The sequence below is a fragment of the Triticum urartu genome, chromosome 3A (assembly GCF_056163025.1).
Source record: "Triticum urartu cultivar PI428250 chromosome 3A, HENAU_Tu73, whole genome shotgun sequence".
Classification (NCBI taxonomy): domain Eukaryota; kingdom Viridiplantae; phylum Streptophyta; class Magnoliopsida; order Poales; family Poaceae; genus Triticum; species Triticum urartu.
Window position 1 is genome coordinate 621,581,014 of NC_141875.1, and position 16,970 is coordinate 621,597,983.

At 49.2% G+C, this 16,970-nt stretch overlaps 2 protein-coding genes across 3 annotated transcripts; both read left to right on the forward strand.

Moving 5' to 3' along the window:
* The first annotated feature begins 5,599 nt into the window (after positions 1–5,599).
* Positions 5,600–7,985, forward strand: LOC125547055 (E3 ubiquitin-protein ligase WAV3-like). Its single transcript, XM_087516977.1, has one exon. It carries the CDS (start codon positions 6,359–6,361, stop codon positions 7,727–7,729), a length of 1,371 nt encoding a protein of 456 aa, XP_087373103.1. The 5' UTR covers positions 5,600–6,358; the 3' UTR covers positions 7,730–7,985.
* Positions 7,986–14,375: 6,390 nt separating this feature from the next.
* LOC125547056 (tyrosine decarboxylase 1-like) lies at positions 14,376–16,470 on the forward strand. 2 transcript variants are annotated; one of them, XM_087516978.1, is made up of 2 exons: positions 14,376–15,870; positions 16,426–16,470. In XM_087516978.1, the coding sequence occupies exons 1-2, from the start codon at positions 14,407–14,409 to the stop codon at positions 16,468–16,470; spliced, it is 1,509 nt and encodes a 502-aa protein (XP_087373104.1). In that variant the 5' UTR covers positions 14,376–14,406. The 2 variants fall into 2 exon arrangements, with proteins under 2 accessions (XP_087373104.1, XP_048567046.1); XM_048711089.2 differs by lacking the exon at positions 16,426–16,470 and having other exon boundaries at positions 14,376–15,937.
* The last annotated feature ends 500 nt before the right edge of the window (positions 16,471–16,970 follow it).

Here is a 16,970-nt window from a genome sequence, read left to right on the forward strand (position 1 = left end):
CGTCCAGAACTAGTTCCTGTCGGAACCCAGACAGCCTTACGGCTCTAAGAAACTCTTTTCGTGGGAGGGAGAGAAGAAGCCAGATCATTGCATGGCACTTGTATGTGAGAAGGGATGAGGTTTGGGAAGCCCCCTCACCTCCTATTTATAGGGAAACCAAGGGGTAGTATGGGTATTCTGAAATACCAAAAGTGCCCCCACTTTATGTCACACACAAAGGGTATAAAAGGCATAAAGGGATGACAAGTGGAGCCCCATGGAGGAGCTGCACGCTCCAACGTCCCACCTTCATGGGGGCCCCCCAAAGGGGGTTCCTTGATCCCCAAGTCCTTCTAGAAGCCTTTTGGGAAAAGCCCCAAAAGGTGGCTTTCCATAAATATCCCAAAAAGTACTTTCACTATTCATGATGACATTTTTCAGCGTCCGTTCAAACTGAAAATATTTATGTGGGCTTAGAACATTTCCAGTACCCACCAAAATGATTTTCAACGTGTTCCGAAACAATTTCCGGTTTAGTGATTTTCATCTGCGAAAAGCATCTGAAGTGGTTCCGGCAGCTCCGGAGCATATCCGGTTATTATCCCGGAAAATTCTAGAAAGCTTCCAGAATGATTCTGGCACCCTCCAAGAATTATCAGGCATGTGCCGAAACCAATTTGACTTAATGGTATCCCCTGAAACAACTTTTTAGTTTCATCGAAACTCATCCGATGACCTCTCTCTGCGGAACCTTTTCCGCTGTCCGAAACTTTTCCGGTGTCCGAAACTTTTTCGATGATTTTCTCTCAGACTCCTTGTCTATTATTCAGCAGATAGATGACCCTTAAGCATGTGACCCTATTGGTTCGGTGAAGTATAGACATGACCCGGAACCCCTTCCGATCAATGATCAACATCGGAGCCGTGGACACCCATATTGACCCCTATACCCACACGAATAAATATTCGAGTGAACCTCCAGTTGCAGTGAGCTATTCCTGTTGCTTCGCGATATGTCACAAACACCCGAGGTGAGATCTATTGCATCCCCATGGACAAACAATTTGTCCACCATGCAAGTTACCTCGTTACCGGTTTTGTTCTCTTTTCTCGTTTCCGTGTTTCGGCATCCCAGTGATCAAATCACAATGTGTCTGGCCATACGATGATGGATACCGTAATACCGAGAGGGCCCGAGAATATATCTCCATCGTCGGAGGAGCAAATCCCAATCTTGAGCTATCAAGTTACTTGACACACTTTTCCATGAACCCGTAAGCCGCCGTAATAGCCACCCATTTACGGATGACGTTTAACAAACCCCAAAGTTCATGAAGCAAGCATGAAGAAACTCGATACTCTCATGGTCTAAGGAATCATGCAAACGTTAACCATCTCTGTGTTATGTACCATTAACTTGTGACGAATGAATCTTTTAGCATAACATCAATCCGGGTCGATTCAACACAAATGTTCTCTTAACATTGTGCCCTCAAGGTTGCTGGCATAGACATGCCCATGATCAGGAAAACAGAACCATCATGCAACACTTGAGCTAGTCTTAGAGGCCAGACTAGGAATACATTTTACCGTTTATTATTCCACATGTGCATATGAGTCTTCCTCTGAGCCTCGTGGTTATTGCAGACTCGAGAGCCATAGCAGTTATAGCATAGAACATAAACATAATTATGAACTCGGAGATAAATAATATCATTTATTATTGCCTCTAGGGCATATCTCCTACAGCTTGATGATATTAAACATCCTAATTATTTTGGTGAAGGAAAATGGAAGCTCACCAAAGGCTCCCTGATTGTGGCTCAAGGAAGTAGGAAATGTAATCTCTATGTGACTAAAACCAAGCTGTGCAATGAGGTGTTGAACATTGCTGAAAAAGAGACTTCGGTTGAATTGTGGCACAAGAAGCTTGGGATATGAGTGAGAAGGGTGTGCATGCTCTTGCTCGCATGGATTACCTCCCTGAGTTGAAAGGGATATCCTTGAAACCCTATGCACATTGTTTTGCTGGCAAACAACGTAGGGTTGCATTTTATACACTCCCTCCACATCATGCATAAAGTGTTCTTGATATTTTGCACACTGATGTTTGCTCCATCACTGAAAAATCCCATGGTGGAGCATTATGCTTTGTGAGTTTTATTGATGACCATTTCAGAAAGGTTTTTGTGTATGTGCTAAAACACAAAGACCAGATGCTTGAAGCCTTCAAAAAGTTCCATGCCAAAGTTGAGAGAGAAACTGGCAGGAAATTGAAGTGTGTGAGATAAGAAAATGATGGTGAATATCGAGGTCCTTTTGAAAGGTATTGTAGGAAGTTTGGCATCGAGCTTGAGAAGTGTCCAAGAAAGACACCTCGGCTCAATGTTCTTGCAGAGAGAATGAAAGGACACTCACAGAGAGGGTCATAGTTATGCTTTCTCATCCTCATTTACCTAATTCTTTTTGGGCTGAAGCATTGATGAGTGCTATGTATGTGGTTAACCTATCTCCCTCAGTTCCTCTTGCGGGTGATATTTCTCAAGGAGTTTGGTCGGGGAAGGAGGTATCATACAAGCATTTGAAGGTCCTTGGTTGCAGGGCAATTGTACATGTTCCAATGGACGAGAGATCCAAGCTTGATAGCAAGACAAAGTAGCGCATCTACCTCAACCAACCAAAGTGAAGAGTTCGGCTACAGGTTGTGGGATCCAGCCAATAGGAAGATTGTGCGGAGCTGAGATGTGGTGTTCATTGAAGATGAAACAATAAAAGATATTGGGAAACCAAAGAAACCAATGACCTACACACCTCAGATTGACATGGACCTGATCCGTCCTTCTCTCGTGCTTGACAATCATGGGGGAGATGATGACACTAGGGCAGTGAAGGTGCAACTGATCAAGGAAGTACAAGTCAAAGTGATGAGCAGCCATGAAGTGATGATAATGATGAAGTTGGTGATGATGATGCCAACGAAAATCCACATGATTCACCACCAATGCAATTAAAAAGGAGAAGTGAAAGAGATCACATTCCTTCTAAGTATCCAGCACATCAATATGTGTTGATGACTGATGTAGGTGAGCCCTCATGCTATGAGGAGGTAATGTCTGATGAGAACAAGAATGAATGGTCAAAAGCCATGCAGGATGAGATGAATTCCCTGTATGAGAATGATACTTTTGAGTTGGTGAATCTGCCAAAGGGCAAGAAAGCACTCAAGAACAAGTGGGTGTACAGAGTGAAGACCGAAGAAAATACCTCACGTCCAAGGTACAGGGCCAGATTGATTGTGAAAGGTTTCAGTCAGAAAAAGGGTATCTATTATGATGAGATATTCTCTCCGGTGGTCAAGATGTCTTCGATCCGAGTTGTGCTTGGCATGGCTGTCACCATGGACTTGAAAAATGAACAACTTGATGAGAAGACTACATTCTTGCATGATGAACTAGAGGATGAGATATACATGGAGCAGCCAGAGGGGTTCATGGTTGCAGACAAGGAGCACTTAGTTTGCAAGAAGAACTTGTATGGCCTGAAACAAACTCCTCGGCAGTGGTATAAGAAGTTTGAGTCTTTTAGGACTGGGCTTGGTTACCATAAAGCACAATCAGATTTACTTGTGTCCTCAAGCGAGTGAGTTTGAAATCCGACCATTGGAAACATGTCAGTTCGCCATTGGCTGGACCGTAGACCCTTATTGGTCATTTACCCTTGGGATTACTCTGGCTATAAATAGCCACCCGCACCAACCGAGATGGCTGGCTGCTTACTTTTCATGCAAATCTGTATGTGAAGATGTGTTATATATTTGCATTTTTTGTTCTTAAGATTGTATGTTTGTATGTTCGTCTGATTACATCTGGTGCTACTTAATTATGCAGCTAAGTCTTGCTCTCATGAACATCTCTCGATAGTGTGCGTGTTTTTTATCTGAGTTTCGGCAATTATCTTTCTTAGGGTCATATTCTACCTATCTTGACATGTTTTCTTTTACCTGTATTTGTCTATCATGGTCTAGCATTAACTTAGTTTCATTTTGATTGTAGTTTTCTTTTGTAGCCCCGCATATGTTGAGATTTATTTCCATTGTGTTGTAGTGAGAGATATGTTTCGAAATAAATTTCAAATCTCCCATTCACCTCCTCTGTGGTCGATATACTCCGATCATACAAGCATTGACTGGGATAATATGTGTTTGTTTGTAATTTGCATGTCCTAGTAGTTAAGTTGGCATGCCATAGTTTAAGTTTGCATCAGAAATTCGCTTTGGCACATGGGAGCGCGCGCTCCTGCCACCGAAAAAAGAAAATTCGAAGTGTGAAGAGTTTTCAAACAAAAATTTAGTGCATACATCTCGACATTATATGTGTCCACGTCAAGTTTCGGAGAAAACCGACATTTTTTGTGGCTTGTGTAAAAAGACAAAAAGATGTCTTGTGAAAAGCACTTTTTAACACCGAATTTTGTCTTTTTCATTCGCAACACATAACTTGTCGATTTTTCGCGAAACAACTTTGTAAGCACGTACAATATCGAGATGCACACGCCAAATTTTTGTTTGGAATTTTTTGACATTTCAAAATACGTTTAAAACACATTTTAAAAACCTGAAGCGCGTGCTCCCGTGTGCCAAAACGCTACTCTCTGCATATACTACTTTAAGTTTGTAGTTGAACTATGTCACATGTATGAACTTTGAATGTGGTCCAAGTAGTTATGAAGTATTAAATATGGTCTAGGTGTTCAAATGCTCGCTTAAAAAGAAAATTTATTTTGCTGATTTGGGTGCCCTATTTTAGGACAACTGTTGGAGACGGCACTTTGTCATGCCCCAAAAAATAATTAATGCCCCATTCTTTTTTTAAACCCCCTCTTTCTGTGCCTTGAAATAGGGCATCTATTGGAGATGCTCTAATGTTATTTTTTTTGTTTTATTTTTAAATTTCTAAATGAATTAATAATCCAAAGTCATTGTGTTCATCTGGATGAATTAACTCGGGATAATATCCCATGTCCCAAAGAGTTGTAGCTCAAACGGTTCACCGGTTTTCTCATGAGCCCTTATCTCGAGATATAGTTCCTCTCCCCGGCCATCCATGATTTAAGGCGACTCACATTTTCCTGTTGCAACGTATGGCCAATTTTTGCTAGTTTGTGCATAAGTATAGAATTTTTCCAACTGATAAGTGTCACATATGTGGCACGAAGCTGCTTTCGGTCCTGACGTTTTTTACAACTAAAGTTGTCATCAAAAAGAAAAAACAAACAAAAAAACCTGAGACTTTCCATCCGAAAAGAAGTTGCCCTACTTACAACTAAAGTTATCATCCTCGTGTCACTGAATTTACCATAGAAAACATCTAAAATTGTCATATGTTCGTGTGACACGTGTAACATTTATCAGGTCCTAGAAATTTCTAAAAGTAGAAAGATATTATACCAAAACGAACACCGATCGACATGTATGTATATAAAGTAACAAAAGGGAAACATCCATGGAGTCGGTGGCGATTTCCTTGTGTGACGATCTCCTCCTCCTATTCCGCTCCCTATATATAAATGCCCAATCTATAGGGCTACACCACGATCGACTTCCACCATCTAGTGCGTCGTAACAAAACCGATGATCTGATCTCATGGCGACCCCAGGCCAGCGGTGCGCCGCCTGCTACAACACCATGACGTGTCAGGATGGCGCCTTCACGGCCGAGTGCGCCCATGTCTTCCACCCTCGCTGCGCCTCCGGCGCCCCCGCGTGCCCCTCCTGCTACGCGACGTGGCGCGCGACGCCCACCTTCACGCCGCTCCCGCTCTCCTACTCCCCCCTGCAGCCGCAGCCCGGCCGGATGCCGCTGCCCTTCCACGGCACCCGGTCGCGGTCCACGTGCGATATCTGCAAGGGCGCCGTCGCCGGCGCCACCTTCACCTCTGAGTGCGAGCACACGTTCCACCTCTCGTGCGTCATGGGGAGCGTGTGCCCGGTCTGCAACACGCGCTGGCCTTACCAGGTTTCTTCGTACCCCACCTTCCACCACTACGCTCCGCCGCCGGGGCCGGCGCTGTTCCCTCCCTTCATGCACCAGCCATCGCCCATGTATCTCCCTGACCGCGCCGTGTACGACGACGACGAGCCGGTGGAGCCTCCGGCGCAGGGGGCGCCGCTGGACGACTGGGATCTCGTCCACGACGCGGCCAACGGCGGAGGCAAGCTCGTCCTCGATGCCCACTGCGAGCACCCGGCCGTCGCCAGAGGCAAGCCGCACGAAAACTTCGTGGTGCTGGTCCATGCCAAGGCCCCTGTGCCGTCACCGCAGCGGCGGCGCAGACACGCGCGCCGCTCGACCTCGTCACCGTGCTCGACGTCAGCGGCAGCATGGCGGGACACAAGATCGCGCTGCTGAAGAAGGCTATGGAGTTCATCGTCGACCAGCTCGGCCCTGCTGACCGCCTCAGCGTCGTGGCATTCTCGACGGCCGCGCATCGGGTCATCCCGCTGACGCGCATGTCGGACGCCGGGAAGGTCAAGGCCAAGGACGCCGTGCAGTTACTCGAGGCTGAAGGTGGAACGAACATCCTCAAGGGCCTCACCGAGGCTGCCAAAGTGCTCGACGGCCGCCGGCACAAGAACGCCGTAGTCAGCGTCATCCTTCTCTCGGACGGCCAGGACACGTACAATCTCGATCTTGGAGGTTACGGTTACGGCTCATACCAGACAAATAACTACCGTAGTCTCGTGCCAAGCTCCTTGCTAAGCGGTGCCGGCCACCGATCGACGCCGATACACACCTTCGGCTTCGGCGTCGACCACGACTCGTCAGCCATGCACACGATCGCCGAGGAGACCGGCGGCACGTTCTCCTTCATCGAGGACGAGAAGGTGGTGCAAGACTCGTTCGCGCAGTGCATCGGCGGGCTCCTCTCCGTGGTCGTGCAGGAGGCGCTGATCAGCGTCAAGTGCGTGCACCCGGTGCGCGTCCGTGCAGTCAAGTCCGGCCGCTACGACGCCAGCATCGACGCGTACGGGCGCTCCGCCTCGGTGGACGTCGGCGAGCTCTACGCGGACGAGGAAAGGCGCTTTCTGCTCCTGGTGGACGTGCCGAGGGCCGGCGACGCGGACGACGTGACGCGGCTCGTGAAGGTGACATGCACCTACCGCGACACGGCGACCGGGCAGGTGCTGGACGTGGCCGGCGAGGACATAGCGGTGCAGAGGCCGGTGGAGCTGGCCAAGGACCAGCAGCCGTCCATGGACGTGGCGCGGAAGAAATTCCGCGTGGAAGCGACGGAGGACATCGCGGCGGCGCGCGCGGCCGCGGAGCGCGGCGAGTACGCGGAGGCCGCGAGGATACTGGAGCGCAGGCGGGAGGCGCTGGTGCCGGCGCTGGCGGACGACGCAAGGTGCAAGGCGCTGGTGGAGGAGCTGCGGGAGCTGAGCACCCGCGTGGCGAGCCGGCGGGAGTACGAGCAGTCGGGGTGCGCGTGCATCCTGACCGGCTACAGCTCCCACGCGCAGCAGCGCGCCGCGTCGGCCTTCGTGGCCGGTGCCGAGGGGTACGGCTGTCGCCAGCCGGGCGGGGCGGCTCCGGGCGCGGCGCCGTCGATTCTAGGTTTTGGCGCGGCCGGGGCGTATGCGACGCCGGCGATGCAGAGGATGGTTGGCGCGTCGAGGCAAATACGTGAGCAGCAGCAGCAGCAGCCGGCGACGTCCAAGAGGAAGAGCGGAAGCAATGGCGGTGCATACTAAAATCAGTGGATCCAAGTTTCGCCACTCAGTCTTCGACCTTCAGTATAGACTTATGTTCGGTGCACTTTTACTTACGTCTCATATTTATCGGATAGAAATATTTCGGTAGTCCAGTTATTGAGAACATAAATTGCAGACTTACAGTACTATATCGTCGAGTTATATTGTAGTTGAACTCGTATAATTTCGTGTAATGTGTGGCGTTAATATGTTGCACTTCTTTTTAGGGGAATATATATTTTGCAGTTAAGTACTATTGCTGGATATGCCTATTTTGGACTAGCTAAAACGATTTTCATAGAGTTTTGTAATTGTTTTTGTCTCTGGAATTGCACTCTCCATTCTTTTGTAATCGTTTTTGACCGAGAATGCAGAGGTCGGGGAATACCCTCCTTTCAAAAAAACTGAAAATTTAACTTACCGATGCAAGATCACCGTTACCATTATCAATGAGCATGCTCTTCGGCCGTCGAGGACAAAGCACATCTGTTCTTCACCTGCCCTCGTTTTGCGCCCATCTTTCACTCCGATCAGCGCTCTTCGGACATCTCCAATGGGCAATAGGCTGCCCGTCAACCCTTGCCTTTCATCCTCCTTCTAAGAGCTTTGCTACACCTGCAGGCAAAATCTAGAACTGTTATACATAAAAAACAGTAGAAAGCAGCAACCAACACTGATTAATATGTTAGTTCAAAAAAAATGTATCTAGAGTTGTACTTCCTCCGAAAAGTACTAAATCAGCAACATTTATTTTGGGATGAAGAAAGTATAAATGATAAATATAGCATGAACACTTAAAAATTTATAGATATGTTGAAAATCTATCTGCCACCGAATCTTGATTGACTCGTCCCCGTTCGCACAACACGTAGGCGCACCCCCTTGCACCCAAACCAACCGCTCTATTCGTTGACTCGGGGATTCGCCACATGCGTGAAGTCGAGCCTTGAAGCCATCCTAAATGTTCGAGTGAATAGCCCGGATACCGCATGGACATGAGAGAAAAAGCATCCAACACCCTCAAACTTAGCTCATATATGGATGGCCATATAGGTGTGTCTAGACGGGAGCTCCTATTTAGCGACCTATGTGGTGGAAATCAAACAATCGTGCACCCCCCGCCAGCGTGCTACACCTAAGTGGGCCGGGCATTGCATGTACCTTCTTTTTTCCCTATTGTTCCTTCTCTTTTTAATAAAATTCATAGAATGTCCAAGAATTGAAAATGGTTAATAAATTTCAAATAATGTTAATTTTTTTTGAAAAATGTTCGCAGATTCAAAAAAATCGTGACTTCCTAAAATGTTCATGATTTCAAAATTGTTTGCGATTTAAAAAACGTTCACAAATTCAAAAAAATCATCGAGTCTAAACAAATGTCCACGAATTTAAACAAAATGAGTTAAAAAATGTTCACAACTTTCAAAAAACATTTGTGAATTCAAATAATGTGCACTAATTTCAAAAACAAATCCTGAGATTGTAAAATGTTCACTAATTTCAAAAAAATGTTTACGGATTTAAAAATTCTTCATAAATTTCATTAAAAAATTGTCTCATTGAAAAATATTCACGACTTTCAAAAAATATTTGTGATTTTTTAAAAAGTGTTCACAATTTTTTTCAAAAAAATCTAAATTCGAAAATAATTCACAATATTTAATATTTTTTCACGGTTTCAAAACAGTACATGAATTCAAAAATTGTTTCATGATTTTAGTTAGTGATTTTTAAAAAGGAATAACCAGGGAAGAAAAATGAAAAATACAAAAGGGGAAAAGGAAAAACATAAAACATAAAAATTCCCCAAAAAGACTTGTTCGGGGACCAAAATCGGTGAGAAAAAACCGGAATGGGCCGGCCCATACAGAGGACAAGGCACACGGGGGGTAAGCGTTTGGTCGCCATTCCCTGTCATATGCGGGAAATAGGATTGTCTGGATAGGCATAGGCACGTCCACCATGTCGGCCCAGCCCATCTTGACCCACATGTCAACCACTCCCTTATCTACTTCAAAGGAAAAATGCCCGACCACATCGTCTCCCTTTACCCGTTGTTGACCATGTCCCACCCGCCCTACCCTTGTCCCCAACCTCGTCAGCCCGTTGTCGACTTGCCGCCTCCCGCCCACGCTGCTCTTGGCTGCCGCCTCCTTGGCCGAAAACGCCGCGTGGGAGGTCACCTCGGAGGGCCTCGTGTCTACCATCCGAGGTCACACCCGTGGCCGGTGTGAAATGGCGGACGAGGCCCAGGTTTTGTGTGTGTGCGTGTGGCCATGGATTGGCTGGAGATACTATTGTCTCTCTAACCATCCAACCACAGGTTGGTTCGCCACGCCTAACCCTTCTAGCAGCAATAGTAATTCTCATTTAGATGGTGACTGCAGGAAACAAGAAGAAAAATACTCGGTTGCAGTTAGACTAAATCTTCAAAAATGCATGAGCCGGCATATCATCTTTTTTTCGAGAGTACACAAATTGCATACCATAGCTTTATAGAAGAAGAGAATTGCAATACAAGACGACTACTGCTCGCTGCGAATAATGAGTGTAGCATGAACTCCACACCGGAGCTAGTCTGAAGACAACCACCAACGACAACACGACTACAAAGCAAAAGAGCTTTCCCAAAACCAAAAAAAACCTCGCTGCGTCTCGGGCGCCATCGGCCACCTTCGAAGAACAGCATCTTCATCGAGCATGCCTTGTCGACGCACCATCCCCCTTTTATGCCTAAAAGGAGGTGGCAAGAGCATGGCAGGACTCGATCCGCCCCGAGAAAGGCATCGTCTTGAATTCACATGCAATGGCCGTACATTGCCCCTCGGAAGATCAATCATGGACAACGGCGAACACCGGAGGAGTGCAACGTGGGACCTCCAAATCATATCTCCGAGCACGATGCTCCCAACAGAGGAACGACGTCGATGACGCCGCCATCGTGTTGATCCTGCACCGAATCTAGGCTTTCGCCCGGAGACACCTGCCATCACCAAGCGAGTGAGGGAGATGACGACACTTCTCGGCGACGCCTCCAAGGAGGGGATAACACCCGTGGGCGCCATCACCACCGGCCCGGTAAGAACCGGGCATGATTTTCATCCGTATCACCGCCCATTTCCACCCCTCCAAGGCTTTGGGGCAGCACCGTCCATGAAGCCTCACACCGCCGCCACCGCAACACCTTGCCAAAGAAGCCGCACCGCCGTGGTCCACCAACACTTTGCACAGCAGAGAGAGCCCGACACAAACATCACCACTAGCGCAGACTAGGATAGCAGCAACAACCTCGCTTCACCTCGGGCACGGGCAAGACCACCGCGCCGGCCGTCACCCACTGCAGGGACAACCACGCGAGGGAACCAACCCCTCCCCCAGATCGAGCCAGACTCATATCTGAGCCGCCCCATCTCACCCAACTCCAGCGCCAACTCTGTCGGAAGAGCACTATCGCCCGTCCACGGACGCGGAGGTGGCCAGCCGGTCGCTGTCCGCCAGGAACTCCTTCCTGGTTGGGCCTCCTCAGCGCCACGGACTCCATGGCTGTGGACACGCGCCGCCGCCACCAGCTTTGCTCCGGCACACACCTGCATCGCCTCCCTGCTGCCTATCTCGTCGGGATCCGCCGCTCCACCACGCCAGCGGGTTCGCCGAGCTCTTGCGCCGCCTGCCACACCACCACCACCGCAGCCCCGGAAACAGCCCGCCTCCGCGTGAAGATGGCCCATCGAGGAGCACCGCGAGCACCCGCCAGCTTCGACGGCCGGGGGGGGGGGGTTAGATCGAGGGCCTCTGGTTCTAGGGTTAGGGATCCTCCGGAGCTGCACGTGTGTGTGACCCGGGAGGAGAGTGAGCCGACATATCATCTTGAAATTGACGAAGTCGATACAGATGTCTTCGTTGACAGGAACGTTCCGTCCCGCTAAACACATATCGCCAAAAGACCTAAAATAAATCTAGAAAAAATGTGAGCGCCGATGTCAAGTCTATGACTTAAACCTGTTGGGAATATCACTGTGCTCGTAACCATCCAACCAGTTTCTGATTCGCATTAAGATTGTTTAACTTGTCTGTTAGCCATGCTGAGCTTGTTTATCATTTTTGTGTCATCACGTGTCAGTTCTAGCCTCTATTTTCTTGCATTATTGGTGAACTACATCTTTTCACGCGGATGATGCGTTGTATTTTGTGTTCTGCAAACATTTCCCGGCCCTGGACAATGCTTCGGTGCCTTAAGGCACCTGCCTTTGTGTCTATAACATGTGGACCCAACAGGTGGCTGGTCCACATGTCAGTGACCCAAAGGCAGGTGCCTTTAAGGCACCGAAGCTGCGTCCCCCGGCCCTGCTTCTTAGCTGAAAGTTGAGCCCTACATGACTACAAGTTACAACACCAGATTACAAGGGAAACCAAGAGAAGATATGATTATACTGATGTACTCCCTCCGATCCTTTTTAGTTCGCATATAAGATTTGTCTAAAGTCAAACCTCGTAAACTTTGACCAAATTTATAGAAAAAAATACAAACATTTAGAATGTGAAATGAATAACATTAGATGCATCATGACTTTATTTTTCATATTATATAAATTTAGCATTATAGATGTTAATATTTTTTTCATATAACTATGGTCAAACTTTACGAAGTTTGACTTCAGACAATCCTTATATGCACAGTAAAAAGGACCGGAGGGAGTAACAAGACAAGACACCGGAGCATAATAAAGTACACATGTGCGATGTGTCACACCAATTGTTCATGGTCACCACGCATCCCGTTGTCTCCACCGCCATGGCCGAAGAGGCGGCCGGCAGCAAACAATAGCAACTTCAGGACCACATGCTATAGTCGTCCGCCCCGTACATTATTGTACAGTGACCCGCAAACCACACCCCCCTCTCGCCCCTGCGTAGTATATGCAAGGGTTTGCGGCTGAAATACGGGTCGAAACCATATCTGCCCGCCGCCGCAATTCCCAATCCCCCCCTCTTGATTTCTCGCCGTCGGCTACTTCAATTCCCCCTCTCCTCTCTCGATGTGGCACGGAATGTGGTCGGCGGGTCGCGGTGCCAGCGGTGGCGACGGCCCCGAGCGGAGGCGGACGTCACGGAGGCCGCCATCGTCGTGCGCTCTGCGCAAGAGGAGAAGGAGGCAGAGCAGCACCGTCCACGGGACGCCGACATCGACACAATCTTCCTCGAGCAGGGGATGGCAGCGGTGCAGGAGTTCACGACCAACATGGAAGAGTGGCGCCGCGTAGCCAAGAAGCAGGACGAGGTCTACGTTGACCTCGTCTCCGACGACGAGGACTGAGCTCCTCCGCCGCTGCAGGATCGCCGCCGCAATCCCCCCGGCTCCGGTGAGCCCAATTTTGTAATTAGGGTTACGGTGGCGCCTGCTACTATAAATATTAGTTGAAAAAAAATTCTACTTTGTATGACTTTTTAAGATGATCAAGTGCTAGTAGTTCTACTGAACTGGTTCAATTTCTTGCGCGAATGTGTGATTTCAAGTTTTGCGGGTTCATATTCGGTTCTTGTTCTATCACGGCTGTTTTCGGCCCCTATAAGAGTTCGTGATATAAAAGATCCACTAGAGATGCTCTAAGGAGATGGATCCTTGCAGTATGAATTTAGGTGAACCGTTTGATGGATACTTGCAGAGCAGCCGAACAGATTACAATGAAGATGATCTGGTGATTTGTGCTCGCTCTAGCTGTACGACAAGTAGAGCATCTGTACAGCCACCAGATCAGGCTGATCAGCGGCCTTTTGGGTGATTGCTCGGCGTATGCATTTCTTGAATACGCCTAACACACGCATGCAGGAGTACGTATAATGCGCACACACGCCTAACACACCCGACGTAGTACGTCTTTTGACGAGCAATGGTACATCCCCTACTGAAGCTTACGTTAAGTTTTACTACGTAGATAACCAGGCGCCAACCTGTGATTGGGAAATTGGGAATAGGGGACTCGGGGCCCACACCCCTAGAAATCAGAAATCAGAGGTGGGTGGGGGGGAGGGGGGGATGTGGTGAAGAAAAGTTAGATACGGCTTCGTAACTCGTTCGTACATGTAGAATTACTGCTTTCTAGAGAGTACAATATGGACTTTGCTAGACGTACGGAGTTTTACGGCGATTTACAGGTTGCTTAACATTGATTGGCTGGCACATACATACGGGTACATTCTACTACCTCTCTTTCAGTTTACAGGGCGTGAGCGTACCCTTAGATCGTCAATTTGACCAACCTAATACAAATTATATATTACAAAAAATATACCAACATAAACTTCAGAGTTTCTATTTTCAAATGGTATAATTTTTATGTTATATAGTTTATATTAGGATGATAAAATTGACAACCTAAATATACGCGTAGGACTTGTAAACTGAAACGAAGATAGTACAGGTTTTTACATGTTGAGGACTGCGCGTTCTTCTAATTGGCCCTCTCTGATTTCCATCAATGGACCCGTGCGTCTTAATCAATTCCCGACCAATCAATGTTAAGCAACCTGTAAATCCCCCGTAAAACTCCGTACGTCTAGCAAAGTCCTAATATATAAACACGACGCGCACACTTGCCAGAAGACCGAGCCCAATCACAAAGTACTCCAGCCCGTTTCCTTCTCACGTGTACGAGAACCAGCAAGCGTAGATACATACCATGGCGACGGGTGGAGCACCATTTGACGTGCTATCGTCACTGGACCCCGAGACCTTCGCCGGGGAGTCGCGCGCCGTGATCAACTTCCTCGCCGAGTACTACCCTGACGTCGAGACGTATCCGGTCCAGCCCCAGTCCTTGCCAGGGTGCCTCCGTGCGCTTCTACCCGACGCGCCGCCCGAGAACGGCGAGCCCATCGACGTGATACTGGAGGAGGTACGGTCTCACATCGTCCCGGCACTGACCCACTGGCAGAGCCCCAAGTTCTTCGGCTACTTCTCCATGAACGCCAGCACGGCCGGGTTCGCCGGCGAGATGCTCTCCACCGGGCTCAACGTTGTGCCACTCATGCGGGCCGCCTCGCCGGCCGCGACCGAGCTCGAGAGCGCCGTGGTGGACTGGATGGGCAAGCTGGTGGGCCTCCCGGACCGTCTCCTCTTCTCCGGCGGCGGCGGCGGCGTGCTGCACGGGAGCACCTGCGAGGCCGTGGTGTGCACGCTCGCGGCCGCGCGCGATCGCGCGCTGAGCAGGCTCGGCCACGAGGGCATCCTGAGGCTGGTGGTCTACGCCTCGGACCAGAGCCACTCCACGTTCCAGAAGGGCGCGAGGATCGTGGGGATCCCGCGGTCTAACTTCCGCGTAATCCGGACGTCGGCAGCGTCGGGCTACGGCCTCACCACGGACAGCGTCCGCGACGCGGTGGAGGCCGACGTGGCCAGCGGGCTCGTGCCGCTGTACCTGTGCGCCACGGTCGGCACGACCGGGCTCGGCGCGGTCGATCCGGTGCGGGACCTCGGCGAGCTGGCGCGGAGGCACGGCATGTGGCTGCACGTCGACGCCGCGTACGCCGGCAGCGCCCTGATCTGCCCCGAGTTCCAGCATCACATCGACGGCGCCGAGCTCGCGGACTCGGTGAGCATCAACCCGCACAAGTGGTTCCTCACCAACATGGAGTGCTGCTGCCTGTGGGTGGCAAGCCCGGTCGCGCTCACCTCCGCGCTGTCCACCAACCCAGAGTACCTCAGCAACGTCACAGAAGAAAGTGCAGGCGCGGGCGTGGTGGACTACAAGGACTGGCAGATCGCGCTGTCGCGGCCGTTCCGCGCCATGAAGCTGTGGGTGGTCCTGCGCCGCTACGGCGGGGCGGGCATGCGGGCGTACGTACGGCGGCACGTCGAGATGGCCAGGTGGTTCGAGCAGGAGCTGAAGGCCGACGGGCGGTTCGAGGTGGTAGCGCCGACGAGGTTCTCCCTCGTGATCTTCCGCCTCCGTCCAGGGCACGACGGCGACGGTGATGCCGTTGATGGCTTGAACCGTAAGCTCCTCGTGGCGGTGAACGCTAGCGGGAGGGCGTTCATGACGCACTTCGTGGTGGACGACAAGTTTGTTATCCGTATGGTTGTGGGCGGAGCCATGACGGAGATGCAGCACGTCCAAGACACGTGGGAGCTTGTCCGGGAGAAGGCCGAGGAGGTCGGCGCCCTCCCTTAGGACTCCGGGCATGACTAGGAACCGAACGTGCGCTGAGATAAATACCGAGAATATGGGATTCGGTAAGCATGAATTGCAACATATGCACAACCAAAAAAAATCCATGTCCTTTCAAAAAAAAAATCCATGTACTCACCCAGTCCCATAATATAAGAGCATTCTAGTGCATATGAAGCATCAAGAATGCAATAAAGATTATCTTTTGAGAAGTTTGAGGGAGTGTCTATTCCACATTTGACTGAAAAGGGGTTGAGCTTCATTCAAATTGCACAACTATAATAGGTTGGCAACTCCCAATTCATAGTATTTGACGCTTACAGGCTATACTGTACGTCTGTACGAACCGGCGAACACCACCCCACCTCCTCTGTCCTGGGCTCGGCCTATAAATTCTTTTTCAACTTTCAAAAAATAGGTGCGTGTGAAGACTTGAACCCTCAAACGAACCTCACAGTTTCAGTGCCGAATGCGACAACCAAAACGGAGATGCGGCATGTCCAAGACACGTTGGAGTTTGTCAGGGAGAAGGCCGAGGAAGTCGGCGCACTCCAAAACGAACGGAACGTGCGCTAAATAAAATACTGAGAACATGCAATTCATGAAGAACCCAATGAAGATTGTCACAGAGTATCCGGTGTAAATCTTTGCTCCTACATGACCATCATGAAAGATAGTATCAAATCTGGATCTCCTTTCTATTTATTCATTTCCACAAAAATACATTTTACTACCTCTAAGAAATGTGACTTTAGTTGCTTAGTAAATAGGAATTTCTTGATTAAATTAATCCAGGAAACGATCATGATCATGACATTAACAAAATTACTGACATACTAATTACAAACCAGGCTAGCATGTACTACGCATATAATAGAAACATCTACGCACATAACTAGTACTGTTAAGACGGAAATTAACAGGAGAGGGATACACGTGTTTACTAATTCTTTCTAACACGTAGGTCTCATGTATCATTCACTAAAAGGAAAAAAAAACTAGCAGCTTTACCCTAGCTAATGCAACCGCTAGCCTCGACCCAAAATCCCCTTCCCTTGTTTATGTGCATGATCTTG

What these genes read in the sequence shown, in the direction of transcription:
- LOC125547056 (XM_087516978.1), top strand. Translation starts at nt 14,407, where the DNA reads ATGGCGACGGGTGGAGCACCATTTGACGTGCTATCGTCACTGGACCCC. An exon ending in GGGAGCTTGTCCGGGAGAAG is followed by an intron (nt 15,871 to 16,425) that starts GCCGAGGAGGTC and finishes GTCAGGGAGAAG; the next exon opens with GCCGAGGAAGTCGGCGCACT.
- LOC125547055 (XM_087516977.1), top strand. Translation starts at nt 6,359, where the DNA reads ATGGCGGGACACAAGATCGCGCTGCTGAAGAAGGCTATGGAGTTCATC.